This window comes from Schistocerca piceifrons, chromosome 1 (genome assembly GCF_021461385.2).
Source record: "Schistocerca piceifrons isolate TAMUIC-IGC-003096 chromosome 1, iqSchPice1.1, whole genome shotgun sequence".
In the NCBI taxonomy this organism is placed as follows: Eukaryota; Metazoa; Arthropoda; class Insecta; order Orthoptera; family Acrididae; genus Schistocerca; species Schistocerca piceifrons.
Window position 1 is genome coordinate 998255233 of NC_060138.1, and position 18148 is coordinate 998273380.

At 43.4% G+C, this 18148-nt stretch overlaps 1 protein-coding gene across 1 annotated transcript in view; it reads left to right on the plus strand.

Annotated features, from left to right (window-relative positions):
• The first annotated feature begins 7387 nt into the window (after nt 1–7387).
• LOC124795291 (protein unc-13 homolog 4B-like) overlaps nt 7388–18148 on the plus strand; it is a 205590-nt gene continuing 194829 nt past the window's right edge. Inside the window, exon 1 of the mRNA XM_047259252.1 lies at nt 7388–7694. Coding sequence (XP_047115208.1) covers nt 7682–7694 — 13 coding nt within the window. The 5' untranslated portion in view covers nt 7388–7681. The remainder of the gene's footprint in view (nt 7695–18148) is intronic.

Consider the following 18148-nt stretch of genomic DNA (forward strand, 5'->3'; position numbering starts at 1 on the left):
TTCTTTCTATGTGAAGTGCAGAATTATACATTTCTGTACGTTTCAAGCAAGTTTCCAATATTTTCACCATTTTGAAATACAGTTAAGGTAATTTTTATCAACGATTTCCTACGTTATCAGTTCGGCAAGGTACCGTCTGGTACTACTGTTGCACACGAGGGGGCCGCAGGTAATTCAATGGTTAATAGAGAGCCAGCCGACTGTGGATGGGACTTTTATTTGTTAGTGGTGTAGTGAGCGAGTACGAAATCGCTGCTGAGATTTTCTCCACATCAAGGTTTATTCCTTCGTGCCTGATCCGGCTTCACATTTTACAGCCACCTCGTTCTGCAAATTCTTACATCCCATCTTCCCCTCTGGGCTTGCAAAGCGTAGCCTGACTGGGATTCTCTCTACATTCATTCTTTGTAGCGATGTTTCCATAATGTTTTATTTTCTTCAAGCTTCTTCATTATCTTACTAATATCTAGTGGATTCCTAATATTCCCATTTCTTATGTTGTCTTTCCTGGCAAGACCTCTAACTTGTCTGAGAAATCTGATTTCTGCTTATCGTAATTTGCTATCACCAAGTTTTTTAGAGATCTACGACTCAGTTTCCTATAACAATACACGCCTAGCCTTGGTTTTATAACCTTTTAACTTTGTTTTCATCCGTATTTGTTTTGGAATGTCTTATTATACCACACACTGAGTGACATTTGTTCTTATTTTCTATATCCTTGGCCACATCGTAGCTTATGTAGCATCTTAAAAGACTGAAGCTGGAGACCTGCTCCAGTGGAGTGTTATATATTATTATTTTTGAGCGTGAGGGATATTTTCCACGCAGAGCCACGATTTTACTTTTCTTTAATGATATGCGAAGGATACATCTTCGCTCCCCTTATTGATGTAGTTTGTACACTGCTTTTCGTAGCTCATCTTCACTTTGTTCCGAAATTGAAACATCGTCTACGTACGTTGAAGGCATATAAGAAAGGTGTTAGAACAATTGTATTTGGGATTAGACAAAGGTCCTCGTCAGAAATCACAAGCTTTCATATAAACGTTCTGGCATCTGCAAACAGTTTCTCAGGGTTTTCAGTGGACCATATCGGGTGCGGCGCATTCCACATCCCGACGCACTGAAATTGGAGACACTTCATCCAAATGATCGAAAGGTCTGCACCACATCTCCAATGTAAGGCCATCCCTCGAATGAGCGGAAGCTGCAGATGAGGGAATCGCCGGATGTTGGGGTGACAATAAAAAATGTTTCTGAGCACTATGAGACTTAACTTCTGAGGTCATCAGTCCCCTAGAACTTAGAACTATTTAAACCTAACTAACCTAAGGACATCACACACATCCATGCCCGAGGCAGGATTCGAACCTGCGTCACACCCAACGTCGGCTGAGCACGGCGTACTGAAGCGCCGACAACACCGCTAGGTGCACCCGGCCTGCACCTGACATCTATCAAAGGTGTCGCGGGCAGTGCTTCTGCACGAGCAGGTCTCCTGTGACATCAACGGAGCAGAATACGCTGAAGAACAGTGTGTCACTGCAACAGACTCGATGCACCGAGAGGGTGCACGATGCACGACTGGGAAGAGGTTATTGTTCAGGTGTACAGTTAATCAAACACGCGGAGTCGTGTTGAGTTTATTGTGATACAGTTCATTTTGTTTTGTACCCTTTTCGCGAAACCATGTATATTGCTCATGATTTCCATGATTTTATGACCGAATTTTGTGCAATTCGTCTCACTTGTTAACTTTCTTTGTGCACACTTTTGTTTGCGAGGACCGCGTGGTCGTGATCATATGAGAAAGTTTACAGTGCCAAGGCCATAGTGATCTTCCGCTGTAGAATATCTGAATTAATTGTGATTCTTAATTATGCTTGACTTTTATAGCAGTTCACTTCAAACAGAAATTTTATTCATTTACCCCGCATTTCCCTTATCATTTAGCTACGATATAACAGGTCAGAAACTGGAAGCAGTTAATTCCATAAATTATTTGGGAGTACGCATTAGGAGTGATTTCAAATGGAATGATCATATAAAGTTTATCGTCGGTAAAGGAGATGCCAGACAGATTCATTGGAAGAATCCTAAGGAAATGCAATCCGAAAACAAATTAAATAGGTTACAGTACGCTTGTTCGCCCACTGCTTGAATACTGCTCAGCAGTGTGGGATCCGTACCAGATAGGGTTGATAGAAGAGATAGAGAAGATCCAACGGAGACCAGCGCGCTTCGTTACAGGATCATTTAGTAATCGCGAAAGCGTTACGGAGATGATGGATAAACTCCAGTGCAAGACTCAGCAGGAGAGACGCTCAGTAGCTCGGTACGGGCTTTTGTTGAAGTTTCGAGAACATACCTTCACCGAGGAGTCTAGCAGTATATTCCTGCCTCTTACGTATATCTCGCGAAGAGACCATGAGGATAAAATCAGAGAGACTAGAGCCCACACACAGGCATACCGACTATCCTTCTTTCCACGAACAATACGAGACTGAAATAGAACGGAGAACCGATAGAGGTACTCAAGGTACCCTCCACCACACACCGTCAGGTGGCTTACGGAGTATGGATGTAGATGTTAAAATCAAGGGAATAGCCCAGCTTGCTACTCACGTGTGGTGTGGTGACTGTTTTAGTTCTTTTCCTTCCTGTTAGTCTCTCAAGTGAGTGTGAATGTAAGTGTTCGTGATTAAACCATCCTTTGATCATCCCTCTTCCATAGATCATAGTCCTTGCAGGGGACTCCGAAGTAAAGTTCGAGGGTTAATTAATATGTGACGTAATAGATTGCAGGCAACAGCAGCCATCATATTACTCACTACATACGTTCATGTGTGTAATAAAATTTAGCGATCTAATAAATGTTCTTTTGCCAGAATTTTTGTTTACGCTCTCACTGCTAAAATGCCACTCTATGCTTCATCCATCTCTGATGTACGGCACATCCTACTGCTTTCCGTTTGGGCAACAGCTGTATTGAGGCCACACTTTAATTCTCCATATTCAGATTAATTGTAAAGATCTCCTTAACAATAAAGAAACCTTTCAACGTTAGGATACTGACATATTTATTTCTATTAATCTGTATTCCTGGATTCACTTCAAATCATTCATATACACATTAAATAAGGTTGGTGACAGACTACAGCCTTAGAGCCTTGGGTGAGTCCGTTATTGTTTAGCCATGCATGGGATCATTACGGCAGAGACAAGAGTGTCATCAGTGGTGTCCCAGGGAAGTGTGAGAGAACAACTTTTGTTCTCTTTATTCGTAAACGACCTGGCGGACAGGGTGAGCAGCAATTTACGTCTGTTTGCTGATGACTGTGATTTACGGGGAAGTGTCATCGTTCAGTGACTGTAGGAACATACAAGACGATTTAGACAAAACTTCTAGTTGGCGTGATTAATGGCAGCTTGCTCTAAATGTAGAAGAATGCAAGTTAATGAGGATGTGTAGGAAAAACAGCCCTGTAACGTTCGAATACAATATTAGTAGGGTGCAACTTGACACAGCCACTTCGATTAAATATTTAGAAGTACTGTTACAAAGCGATATGAAATGGCATGAGCACGTCAAATTGGTAGTAAGGAAGGCAAATGCTCCACTTCGTTTTATTGGGAGAATTTTGGGAAAGTTTATAAACAAATAACACTCCGTCTTCAGGCCACAAGTGGCCCATCGGGACCATCCGACAGCCGTGTCATTCTTAGGTGAGGATGCTGGTAGGAGGGGCGTGTGGTCAGCACACCGCTCTCCCGGCCGTTATGATGGTTTTCTTTGACCGGAGCCGCTACTATTCGGTCGAGTAGCTCCTCAATTGGCATCACGAGGCTGAGTGCACCCCGAAAAATGGCAACAGCGCATGGCGGCTGGATGCTCACCCATCCAAGTGCCGGCCACACCCGACAGCGCTTAACTTCGGTGATCTCACGGGAACTGGTGTATTTGGGAAAGTTTAGCTCGTTCACAAAGGGAACGTTATAAAGAACGGTTGTCCTTCCCGTTCCTGAGTACTGCTCGAGTGCTGGGGCTCCCACCAGGTCGGATTAATGGAACACATCGAAACAAATCAGAGGCAGCCAGCTAGATTTGTTACTGGTAGGTTCGATCAGCAACCGAGATTGACGGAGATGCTTCGTGAGCTCAGATGGGATCCCTGGATGGAAGACGATACTCTTTCCGCAAGGCACTATTGCGCAAATTTAAAGAACCGGCATCTGATGCCTACTGCAGAACGATTCCACTGCCGCCAACCTACACTTCGTGTAAGGACCGTGAAGAAGAGGTACGAGAAATCAGGTCTCGTACGAGGGTTTTAGACAATCGATTTTCCCTCGCTGTGTTTGACTGTGGAACATGAAAGGAAATGGCTAGTAGTGCTACGACGTACCTTCCGCCAGGCACCGTACGGCGGTTTGCAGAGTATATGCTTTGATGTAAATATTGGTATGCATGCGGTAGCATATGTTCCTAGTATGTTCCAAAAAGCCATGCATAAACACGAGATTTTCCGGTGCTCATGCCTCGGCTACTATTGGTGATAAAAGGTAGGGGTCAAGTGTTTTGGATAGCCCTTGGACCAGGAACCATTTGTACACCAAGCAGTACAGGCCTAAAGTATGACTATGACGCACTTCTTCCTGGTTAGGCAGATCGAGCAAATCGGTGGGTTCTTTTGCATTTGATGTGGTCTACGGAGGGCTTCATGGAACTCACGGTGGCGCCACTAGTTCACGAGCGGTTCTTCGGAAGACCTTCAAAAACGTTTTTTTTTTTACTGACTTTTCGCCGTCACCGTCGGACCAAAACCCACTCAAGGATTGCTAGACGGCTTCGCACAGTAAATGTCCCAAATTTTTACAGTATGCTTCTAAGATCCTGATCTCGAACTACCTGGAAAATTTTCTTGATCTTTATCCGTTTCGGAGATACAAAGGTTAAAAATTATCCTGCTTATACACGTAAAATACGTATGTAAAATCCGATGTGAGGCGAAAACATAGTTTATAAAGTGAGGAAGCAAGAACAAATATGGCGTAAAGTAACTACGTTATCTTCTGAGAACCCTATGTCGTAGTGCTGAAGCGCATGCAAAATCTTTTTGCACATAAAATCCTGTCTGAGGTGTAAAATTAGTTCTGTGTTATTTCAGTTTCACGTAAGTAAACTGTCTAAATTTACTGACCAATATATTTCTTTTCACAGCGGTTACATGCAGCCAGGAAAAGAATCGAAGCAGCGGAAAAATGACTCTGTCAGACCACAAAAGAATGCGAATATGTTCCTGTTTATTTAAAAAAAAAGCTGTGACTGAAAAGTGGAGTACCAGCTGCTACATTCTACCTTCCTCAGCGCTTTTAAAAATTTAGGCATGCGAACGTATTCGCGCTTTTTTTATGCTGAGAGAGAAGAAGACAGTAGTAGTAGCAAAGAAACGGAGAAGTGATACATACTGGAAGATAGTACTTGCATTGTAGAAAGTGTGGAAGAGACAATGGGAGTGTGAGAGAAAGAGGGCGACACGGTGCAATAGAATATAGTTGACAGTTAGTGGACAGCATTAGGAAAAGCGTGAAGGAGACAGTGTCAGGGAGGAGGAATAAAGAGAAAGGGGAAGTGGAAGAGGGCTAGAGTCAGTGATAGTGAGAGAAAGAGTATATGACAATGACAACAAGGGAGAGAGAGATAGTGATAGTCAGAAGAGAATCGAGCAATAAGAGTGAATGAATGAGATAGTAGCAGTAAGAGAGAGCAAGAGGGCGACAGTGACAGCGAGAGAAGACTGTAGTAGTAGTAGTACGTAATTGGGGGGGGGGGGGGAGGGGGGGGACTGTGCCTGTGACACTTGACACAATGACAGAGAGACGCAAAGAAATAATGAGTTGGGCTGAATGAGTAAGTGAGAAAGGACACTTAGGAGTGGATGGTTATGAGCGACTTGCAGCAGTGGACTAGAAGGTGAGAGAGTGTTACAGTTAGGAGATCCTGTGGGTGTCTTAGGTGAATTGCATTTTTTAAAAAAAGCTCGCATGTGTTCGCATGTCAAAATTTTTAGGAAAATTTGTAAAGGTACTGAGTAAAGTAGAATGAGGCGGCTGTTTTAAATAAACAGGAACATATTCGGATTTTTGGTGCTCCGATAGGAGCGTTTTTCCGCTGGCAGATTAAGGAACTAAGGCCGGTATTACACTATCAAATTTCTTTGTCAAATATCTTTGTCAAAGATATTTGATGGTGTAATAGGGAACCTTGTCAAATGTCGTCTAATATTCGATCACATCTAGGGCCTCGCTGTAGATTTGATCAAAGAAGTCGCTTGTCTTCTGTTCACTGCAATGTGACATATTACCACATGGAGCGCTAGCATCGCTGTAGCGTTCTGTCGTCTGTAGTGTTTTTATAAACATTGCTGGTAAATACAACTGGTGTGTGCCGACAACTACAAAATTAATAGAAATGTATGAAGCTGTTGAGGCGCTTTACAACGTGAGGCACCCTGAATACAAAAATAAAATAAGAAGATTGGAGGCGAGACCTGACCTGACCTAACCCAACCCTCTCCTGTAGCAAGGAATCGGAGTGTTACAGTGAGCCTGTCTTCTGCAGATGTAGCAGTTCTTAAGTGAATATTGTGCTTTGTGATATGAGGATACACTTCACTGAGCACATACAGAAATGTATGCTCTTCCATTCTTAAGTAATTGATGTACGACTCTGCGTCCTCCACTATAAGCTCACGTAACATGTTTTGTTGAATGCTTTTATCGTGTCGTCGTAAAACCCACGGCTTCACCCAGGTATGTTTCCTTTTTTTCCCCCCGCTTCTCTTCCACATGTGCACACAGTGCAATTGTGGTACATGCAACTGCTGCGGATAATAACAAGTTGTTGTTGTCAGCCATCTTGAGCTTTGACGAAAAATATGATGACAGTGTAATACCCCTTCTAGCGCTACGTCAAAGATCTTTGACAAATACATTTGACGGAATACATGATCACATCTTTGATCAGAACTTTGACAAAGAAATTTGATAGTGTAATACCGGCCTAACCACTAGTGTATCCAAGAACAGCACGTAGAATAATGGGATATCAAGTTCTAACTTCCTCTGAAAAGTGATTCACTCACGCAGCCGAGACGTGCTGAGTGCTCCGGTGCGAAAGTTGGAGGAACAGCTGAACAGAATTAACCTCGCACGACCTCCGTTTTCGCCGAATTCTTGCGCGCCGCCCCTCCCCCGGCTTCTCTGCCTCCCCACTCTCTCCCCTCCCGGCCGCCCCCACCCGCACCTACGTCATAGCGACGCGTAAAGCAAACCGTAGCCGCGTGCTACGCTCTGCGGGGAATTACCGCGTAATTGGCAAGAATTGCCGACGCCCACAGCGGCGCCTCGCCGGACCGACTGGACTCTCTTTCTCCGTCCCGGAGCCAACAAGGCGAAAGAAAGCGAGTGCGGGAAGGGGGCCAGGCGCTGGGTGCCGGTGCGGAGTTGCTGTCCGCTGCGGCAGTCTCTTCCCGCAGAGGCTGCGCGTACCACGGCGCGAGCCGCCGCGAACGCAACCGCAGCAGCAGCTGATAAAAAGGACAGGACGCGCGCTGCGCCCAAGATAATACACTGCCGACCGGCCGCGAGTGCGCTACACTAGCGCCAGCTCCCGGAGATGCCTGCAACGGGTAAGTCACCACAATAGTGTCTCCTCGCAGGGCTCTCTTTGTCCGCCCCTGTAGACGATGCGTAAGTTCACTGCCGGCATCCCATCCACTTCTCACTCAAGGCTTAACCGCAGTGACATACGTGGGTAATTATGTAAATGATGCACATACCTTCTTTCCTTCTCGGATGGGCTAACGAAGGACCACGTACCAATTTTAATTAATTACTCTCTCTTCTTTTCTTCCAGTACTATTTCACCTGTTCACTGTGTTTTCTCTTCCTGCCATCTCATCACTTCAGAGAACGCTATGGTCGCAGGTTCGAATCCTGCCTCGGGCATGGATGTGTGTAATGTACTTAGGTTAGTTAGGTTTAAGTAGTTCTAAGTTCTAGGGGACTGATGACCTCAGCTGTTAAGTCCCATAGTGCTCAGAGCCATTTGAGCCATTTTTGAACTTCAGAGAATGAATCTTTCGTGATCTGTCAAACGAATTTGACTGTGTAAATCACAATATCCTTTTAAGTAAATTATAATATTACGGTAAAACGGGGATGCTGCAAAATGGTTCAAGTCCTATATCGCTGACAGAAAACAAAGAGTGTCAATAAGAAAGGGACGTATAAACTGTCAGGCTCCATCCAACTGAGAACCAATAACGTGTGGTGTCCCCCATGGTTCCGTCTTAGGGCCCTTACTTTTTCTTGCGTGTATCAATGACGCTTCATCAGCAACATTACCAGAGGCCAAGTTTGATTTGTTTGCAGGTGATACAAACATTGCAAACATGCCGGCCGCTGTGGCCGAGCGGTTCTAGGCGCTTCAGTCCGGAATCACGCTGCTGCTACGGTCACACGTTCGAATCCTGCCTCGGCCATGGCTGTGTGTGATGTCCTTAGGTTAGTTAGGTTTAAGTAGTTCTAAGTCTAGGGGACTGATGACCTCAGATGTTAAGTCCCATAGTGCTTAGAGCCATTTGAACCATTATTGAGCAAACATTGCAGTAAGTGGTAAATCAAGTATAGCCTTAGAAAGATCGGCTAATGAAATTTTCATGGATATTAATATATGGTTCCTAGCCATTTCCCTGTCACCAAACCTTGAAAAAACTGCATGCAGTTCATAGCTTGCAAAAGATTTTCTGCCTGTATATGTCTAAAATGTGACAAGCAGATAGAAGAAGTTGATAATACTAAATTATTGGGATTAGAGCTTGATAATAAATTTAATTGAGATGACCTGATTACAGAATTGCTTAAACGTCTAAAAATCTCTATTGGCTAAGCAAATGTCTCCAGAAATAGGTGATAAAAAAATAAAAATAACCAGCATACTATGATACATTCTCTCCATAATGTCACACGGGATTACTTTCTAGGGTAGTTCATCAAGCCAAGCCAAAGTTTCTCGAGCCCGGAAACGTGAAATACGAATTATCTGTGGTGTCAACTTAACGACGTCCAGCAGAGAGCTGTTTAAGGAACTGGAGATACTAATTACTGCTTCCAAATGTATTTTTTCATTAATGAAATTTGTCATTATTTTCAAACCAACAGCTCAGTTCATTGAATCAATACCACAAGTATGAATAGCTTCCACAGAGATTTAAAGTTACTTATTTTGGCTAAGGAAAGTGTCCACTATTCAGTAATACACATTTTCAATAACATGCCAGCAGCCATAAAAAGTTCAAATAATAAAAAATTTCAGTTTTAGAAGGGTTTAAGAGATTTATTGGTGGCCAACTCTGTCCACGCCAGTGATGATGAATTTCATAGCAGAACCAGTTAAACCCATGAACGTTATTAATAATATAACATAGTGTGAATATTGCGTGCAAACTGACTTCTGTACAAAGTGCTATAAAATGTTTTTTATTTTTTTTTTAAATTTCATAATGCATGGTTACAATAGCCTAAGAATTATCACATGCACATAAGTGTATTGAACATTTGATTTTTGGTGACAAATTTAATGTACTTTTAACTGTAAATGTGCTTAAGACTTATTTTGACCGGTTCCATACCCACAATGGCAGTCTCACTTTTGATCTGTGGAGGGTACATGTTCTTATTCTGTAAATATTAATTCTAGACATTCTCTTGTCTCTAGTTACGGTATAGGCCCTTTCCATACTCTTGTAGCGATTTTTTCCAAATCGTATTTTGGATTACGTCCCCAAGATTTGTAAATTTTTTAGCCTTCACTCTTTGACCGATATCTCTTTTCAGAAATTTCGGTGCATATCTAATGTTTGTCGATAATGCAATTTTTCTTCTCCAGAAATTCTTAAGCAGAACGTACTGGTTATTTATCTGAAGGACTGATCTGTATTACAGCAGATGTCACTTTTCTGAAAGTATAACGAAGTCATCTGTAAATGCGAGACAGCTTATTCCAATACTAGGTGACAAATTCGGCGTTGCCCGGGTATTCATTTTGCAAGTTTTCTGTTACAAACGAAAACAAAAAACGAACTGTGTTTGTAGGATAATGGCTCTGAGCACTATGGGACTTAACTTCTGAGGTCATCAGTCCCCTAGAACTTAGAACTACCTAAACCTAACTAACCTAAGGACATCACACACATCCATGCCCGAGGCAGGATTCGAACCTGCGACCTTAGCGGTCGTGCGGTACCAGACTGTAGCTCCTAGAACCGCTCGGCCACCTCGGCCGGCTGTAGGATAATGTCCCGAACAGTTTCTGTATGCTGGGCGCAGCTGTTTCACGTGTCTACAACGCGATTTTGTAAGCGCCACTTTGACAACACCTCTTCATAGCTCTGGAGATGGCGACTGTTTTCGTCTTCAGCTGTTTGAGCTTCGCCGTTGAAACGTGTGAAAGGTGCTGCCAGGTGTCAGGGATTTCCTTAAGTTGAATCGACTGCAGGAGTGTCTTAAGGGTAGGGAACAAATGTATTAAAGCTTCACGCATGATGCGGCTTTTTTTCACGGGTCAGAGTGTAAATGACGTCGTGTCACTTGATCTATGTGTCGTTCAACGATATATTTGTGTAGGTATATTTAGCGGCGTACATGGATACTCACTGCAAAATGTGTTACGAATAGAGTTAGTAGCAAAGAAGTAATAAATTTAAACGTCATGCACAATGCGAGAGTTTTTCACGCATATCAGTATTTATGACATCATGTCTGCTGAACCCTGTGTGGTACCATGATGTAATTCTGTCTGTGCATTTAGCTCCGTATGTAGATACTGTCTACGAAATTTATTGCGAATACAGTTAGTAGCACGAAGGTAATAAATTTGTACGTACATTTTTGTAATATGTATAAATTTCTTTTTCCTCTTTCCAGCCTTATTGGTAAAGTCTTATAGTCATTCAGTTTTTCTTTCCAAAGTATCACGTTTTTTTTTTCTGGAACATTGTTAAAATGAATTTGGCATTGGCCACCACCTTGCCGTACACGTCTGTTCATTTCAAAGGATTGAGATATTTCTCCAATAAATTTGACTTTACATTCTACTGAAGTGTTTCACAAATTAGATTTGCTAATTCGAAGTTTACACCAAATTCTCGGATTTATTTACCTACAGTGTCTCTCTCAATAGAATCAAAGACTTTTTCAAATCAACAAACATTGCTACTTTGTCTTTTCAATATCGTAATCAGCAGCATAATCTGCCTTTCCTAAAAGCACTTTAACATTCACCGAAATGACTGTCCACTGTTGTTTCTAATCCGTTTGGTAGAATCTTGGAACGTATTTAATATGCAACTGGTATTTATTTCCATGTCTTTTATTTTACACGCTCACCGGACAAAATATTTATCCACACCTTACTGTTATCTTTGGAGAGTTGTACATTGTGTCGAACTGTCAGCAAGTCATCATGCGAATCGACCGTCTCCCCTGAAGTAAGCCTTGGAAATGAAGTAGTGCCCTTGTGCCATAGGGTTGCGTGGATCGACGAAGAGACGTGTCAGGGATGGCAGAGACCAGCTCTCCTATTTGGACACGCCACCGTGGATGAAGTTGCCCGATTTGTTAGTGTATCAGTGTGGACTGTCTAACGTATCTGCAAGGAATGGTGTGCCACTATCAGTCATGTAACACGGCCTGAAGACAGTGCTCGTAAAACGATAATAACGACGGGGACCGTGACGAGTGTCACACCTTAACGATAACAATAGGATTCCAACTCGACAGGAATTGTGACTGTCAGTGGATGCGCGTCCATCTCAACCAGATGTTGAACAAACACGGGTATTCTCCTAGATAAACTGAAGTTTTGTGGGATTGAGAACGTAGGTTTCAAGAGCTACTCTGAGATGCATAGTTTGGCAGAGGAGTGGAATTCATCGGGGGGGGGGGGGGGGGGGGGGACATCAGACCAGTCAAAAACTGACGACAAAAAAAGGCATTAATGGTATAGCCATCTAAAGGATAATATCATATGTAACCAAAAGAATGCGGAAAGCTGTGCTTAGTAATTCAACCAATGTAGTCCATGGACATTATTCTGACTGGGAGAAATCACATCTCGGGTCCCCTCAATATTACGTTCAATCTTGTTCCTCATACATGCAAACGGTCTTCTGTCTAATATACAACAAGAAGAATTAGCTTTTTTTCAGATGTAATCAGTCCATGCATGCATGCAGAAACAGAAGAAACGGTAAACTATGTCTTTAGAAGTATTGCTGACTGGTTTTCTGTGGATGGTCACACCCTTAGTTTGAAAAAGACACAACATATTCAGTTCCACACATCTAGGGGTACTACGCCAACACGTAACACACGGTGCAGAAATAATAGATAGTGCGGAAACTTCAAAATTCTTAGGTGTCCATACTGATGAGAATTTAAGCTGGGCCGCGAGAGATTAGCAGAGCGGTCTTAGGCGATACAGTCATGGACTGTGCGGCTGGTCACGGCGGAGGTTCGGGTTCTCCCTCGGGCATGGGTGTGTGCGTTTGTCCTTAGGATAATTTGGGTTAATTAGTGTGTAAGCTTAGGGACTGATGACCTCAGCAGTTAAGTCCCATAAGATCTCACACACATTTGAACATTTGAACATTTAAGCTGAAAAAAGCACATTTCGGAACTCCTATAAAAACCTGCAAATCTTGGGGAGAGACAAATCAGTAAGTCGACATATTTTCATTCAATAATGCCATACGGTATAATGACATGAGGAAAACTATCTTTAAGAATGAAACTATTAATTTTAATTTTAATAATCAATAGCCTCAGTTGCACCGTTTACCTAGAATTTACCTAGGTTTCAGTCGCGATAACCCAACCTTCTTCAGAATAACAGTAACTGCAGTTTGTTCATAGTGGACATCGTCAGTCTAAAACTACAAATCCACAAATTATCGTCAGGCTATAAAACTTATCTGGAACTGCCTCGGCCCCACTTCGCGACCGCGATGCGACAGCCACGAGCGCTGTACTGGAACTCCAATTTGTTTAAGCTCACACGGGTTTGGTGAAAACCGTCAGCTCAACGACAGACAGTTACAGTACCAGAAATCAGTGCGGACACCATTTATAAATTGCAGTATTAGATGAATGGACAATGTGCTGGCTGACCTTGCGAAGTTGGGAATCCGTGGGTGGAACAAAAAAGCTGAGAACAGAGAGATATGGAGGAAGATTGTTGAGGAGGCCAAGGCCCACCAAGGTCTGTAGTGCCGAAGAACAAGAAGTATTATAAAACAAAACATATCGCCGAAAACAAAACAGGAGCTTCCTTCGCAAACCTTGTCCTGTAGCCGACATAACTAACATTATCGACACGTCATTCACACCGTAGTGCTGCCAACCTGTGAATTATTTGACACGATCCTCATATCTCCACTTGTAAGCATATTTATTTTTGTTGTCACAGTCTAGCTGCAGGAGCATCCTATACCAACGGTACTACTGAGTAGTTGGTTCACTTCGTGGATATCTACTAACCCGTTTCCGTAAGGCCAGGAACTTAACACACGCTAATATGTGTTCATCTCTAGTATTTCACCTGCAAAGAATGAAGATGTCATGACCAACAGTTTCTGATCACCAGAGCGCGCGTAAGTGGCATGTGAAACATTGCGCAACTGAGTCATCGGGTGAGGACATGTGACGGTCGCTCACGAGTCCGCCAGATGGGGATCTTAATTACGGAGACCGCCTCTGGCACGATTCCAGGGGATTTTGCTATGTACTGGCACCGGATTTCCTTGTATCCCTTGTCTCACTTTGTCATCAGCGCAATAAACAAACTCTTACGCTCTATGGACAGTCATCGCAAACAGTTACACTTGGCACAGTTATCGCTTTACGTAAAGGCGCAGCGTCCAATGAGTACTGTCAAATGGAACGTTTCTGTTTATGCTTAACTGTTCTAAGTTAACTGTCCGTTGATGTAAGCCGACCCGTGCAATGCTCGTTACTTTCACGCGACAACATTTGAAGAGTACGGCTTGTTGATGCAGGACGAGCAAATATAATGCTCATTACACTGATACGAACATCAGGATAAAATGACTCGTACTGATTATAAGACGAACGAGTGCAATACTCACTGTGTTTATGATATGATAAGTAAGATATCGTTGTAGTGGGCCACTGTGCACGAGGACAACGCCGACACGGTGAAGTGAGCCAGCTGGGAACCCAACCGTTTGTATCTGTTTTTGGTGGGTCGCCTAACCAGGACAAGTTGTACGGCAAGATAAAGGGTCTAGAAACGTAAGTCAAGACTGAGATTTATCTGTTATAATGACTGGCATGAATCGCAATGAGATTAATAGAGAAAAAATTTCCTGTAGTTCAAATTAGATTACAAAATAACGCTAACTCAGTGAGAGTTACCAAAAAACTGTGGAAGGCGATATGAAGCTAGCGCAACAAGATCTTATAACAGCAGTGCGTGTAATCGAATTAAACGTTACATTGAGAAGCTACAAATTTAACGAAAGTAACCAACACAAATTGCATGGCAGAATAGGCAAGTAACGAACTGTACTGGATTTGGATCGCACTTTCGAAATTGCGCTACTTACACTTCCTTAAACAATTACCATGGCCGACCAACACCAAGCGGAGACCGGAGATGATGCTATCCCCTCGACACCCCATAATAGTGTGCCAGAATCTACAGGGCTATTACAAATGATTGAAGCGATTTCATAAATTCACTGTAGCTCCATTCATTGACATATGGTCACGACACACTACAGATACGTAGAAAAACTCATAAAGTTTTGTTCGGCTGAAGCCGCACTTCAGGTTTCTGCCGTCAGAGCGCTCGAGAGCGCAGTGAGACAAAATGGCGACAGGAGCCGAGAAAGCGTATGTCGTGCTTGAAATGCACTCACATCAGTCAGTCATAACAGTGCAACGACACTTCAGGACGAAGTTCAACAACGATCCACCAACTGCTAACTCCATTCGGCGATGGTATGCGCAGTTTAAAGCTTCTGGATGCCTCTGTAAGGGGAAATCAACGGGTCGGCCTGCAGTGAGCGAAGAAACGGTTGAACGCATGCGGGCAAGTTTCACGCGTAGCCCGCGGAAGTCGACGAATAAAGCAAGCAGGGAGCTAAACGTACCACAGGATGGTGCTCCACCGCACTTCCATCATGATGTTCGGCATTTCTTAAACAGGAGATTGGGAAACCGATGGATCGGTCGTGGTGGAGATCATGATCAGCAATTCATGTCATGGCCTCCACGCTCTCCTGACTTAACACCATGCAATTTCTTTCTGTGGGGTTATGTGAAAGATTCAGTGTTTAAACCTCCTCTACCAAGAAACGTGCCAGAACTGTGAGCTCGCATCAACGATGCTTTCGAACTCATTGCTGGGGACATGCTGCACCGAGTGTGGGAGGAACTTGATTATCGGCTTGATGTCTGCCGAATCACTAAAGGGGCACATATCGAACATTTGTGAATGCCTAAAAAAACTTTTTGAGTTTTTGTATGTGTGTGCAAAGCATTGTGAAAATATCTCAAATAATAAAGTTATTGTAGAGCTGTGAAATCGCTTCAATCATTTGTAATAACCCTGTATGTTCGTGGCCCTCAACTCTCCACTCTTTAAAATCTATACATTGGGGGATTGGAGGAGGGCCAGGGGTTGCTATTGTCAATTTGGTGTGCGAGAATTCCTGCTCAAATCAAAAGTAAGGGAAAGTCCACGTAACCTCCCTCCTTTTGCGTACAAGATGCTCATATTTGAAGACGAAGTTGGCACTCGACTGAAGCGTATCTTCATGACCGGTCAGCCTTACATAAGAAGAGCACTGTCTACACGGACGCTGTACTGCTGCCTGAACCAAAATCTTACAGCTACCTTAACTGATTCTTCCATGCTGGTAAGATGGCGTCGCGTCATCTATCTTTCGAAGCCATGCAGAAAATGCCGTGTTTAGTTATTCTTTGGGAGCTGTGGGGCGGCCGTGGCGTGCAATGACCCCTGGAGGCCCAGATGCGAGCCCAGCTGTCAATAGCCACATTGTGGGTCGCTTCCTGGTTTCTGCAAACTCCCCAGAGCTGACCTGCTCGAGCTAATGAGATTCAGCAATGATCTTTCTGCCGACAAGGGAGGGTGTAGAGATGCTTCAGATGGCGGGCACAGGACTGTCTCTTTCGACATACTGCTCTGGTATACTCACTAGATAACTGCGAAATAGCCGCAGAAAAGTGAAATGGTATACCTAATGTCACACAGTAACAGTAATGTCACAATGTGAATGACTCTGTCGGTCATTGTTTTCCAGACAACAGTATCAAACGATTTTACTTGATCAATAATACTCTCTTTCATGACATATTGGGCTTATTCGTTCATTTAACGTGCTCCATTACATTAGTATATTACATGATTGTCGGTAACTTACAACGCCAGCTGTAGCATTTTAGATTAAAAAGACACAACATAACTAACACAAAATGGTTCAAATGGCTCTGAGCACTATGGGACTAAACATCTGAGGTCATCAGTCCCCTAGAACTTAGAACTACTTAAACTTAACTAACCCAAGGACATCACACACGTCCATGCTCGAGGCAGGATTCGAACTGCGATCGTAGCGGTCGCGCGGTTCCAGACTGGAGCGCCTAGAACCGCTCGGCCACACCGGCTGGCAACTAACACAAAATAAATAAATCAATCCCTGTTTGGCAAATTGTTATAGAAGAAATCGCTGTGTCAAAAATCTACGGAAACCAGTCACTGAATTCTGGCTTCTATTTTGACTGGGCAAGAGTTGGGATTCTTCCTTCACGTCGGTCAGGGGGCCTGAAGATGGCGTAATGTAGCGCTGAAACTGGTTGCTCAATAAAATAAGTACTGCACTTTTAGAGGGCTGAAGGTGTTTTATTTCGACACTTTGTACTGACTAGCCGAGGTCCCGCAACCATCTATGCAAAGATAGACTAGTCCGAAGAATCCTCAACCGACAGGCGTCACCGCATGCGGATAAGAAGGGCATGCAGTCAGCACACCGCTCTCGTGGCCGTTGTAGTTTTCGTGATCGGAGCCGCGGCATCTCAGTCAAGTAGCTCCTCAGTTGGCCTTACAAGGGCTGAGTGCACCCCTCTTGCCAACAGCGCTCGGCAGAGCCAGACGATTACCCATCGAAGTGCTAGCCAAGCCCGACAGAAATGGCTCTGAGCACTATGGGACTCAACTGCTGAGGTCATTAGTCCCCTAGAACTTAGAACTAGTTAAACCTAACTAACCTAAGGACATCACACACATCCATGCCCGAGGCAGGATTCCAACCTGCGACCGTAGCGGTCTTGCGGTTCCAGACTGCAGCGCCAGAACCGCGCAGCCACTTCGGCCGGCAGCCCGACAGAGCTTAACTTCGATGATCTGACGGGAATCAGAAAAAGAAACAATATAACTCATGCAATTACATCTGACGCCCATTTCCTCGATACAAAACTGAAATACAGCAAGTGTTAACAATTTACTTAAATACCACTTATCTGTGTACATATACACATCTTTAAGATATTTACAATTTCAATAAATTACACACTTTCGGTATCGAACCTTTCTTTTGTGACACAATCTGATCACTGTGTCAACATTTGTATGAGTTATGATAACGCTGTTGTTAAGCTTATAGCACATACAGGTTGTATCAATAGGGACTTTACAACTTTAAAAATTCATATAAATTTATTGAAAGAAAATATACAGCTGGGTTTAGTGTTATTTTGTAGGGAAACACATCAAGATTTTTTACCTTAAAGTAAAGATGTTGTACGTGGCTTCCGCTGGTTATTCTGCACACATCCCATCGGCAGTCAATTTCTTCCCAAACTCGTTGTAGCATTGCAGGTGTAACCTGCTCAGTGGCGGCATAAATTCTTGCTCTAAGTTCAGGTAGAGAAGCCGGAACAGGAGGCGCAAATACGATATCCTTGATGAATTCCCATTTAAAAAAGGGAGTGGTATCAGGTCTGGGGAAAGTGCGAGCCATGCAATTGGTGCAACACT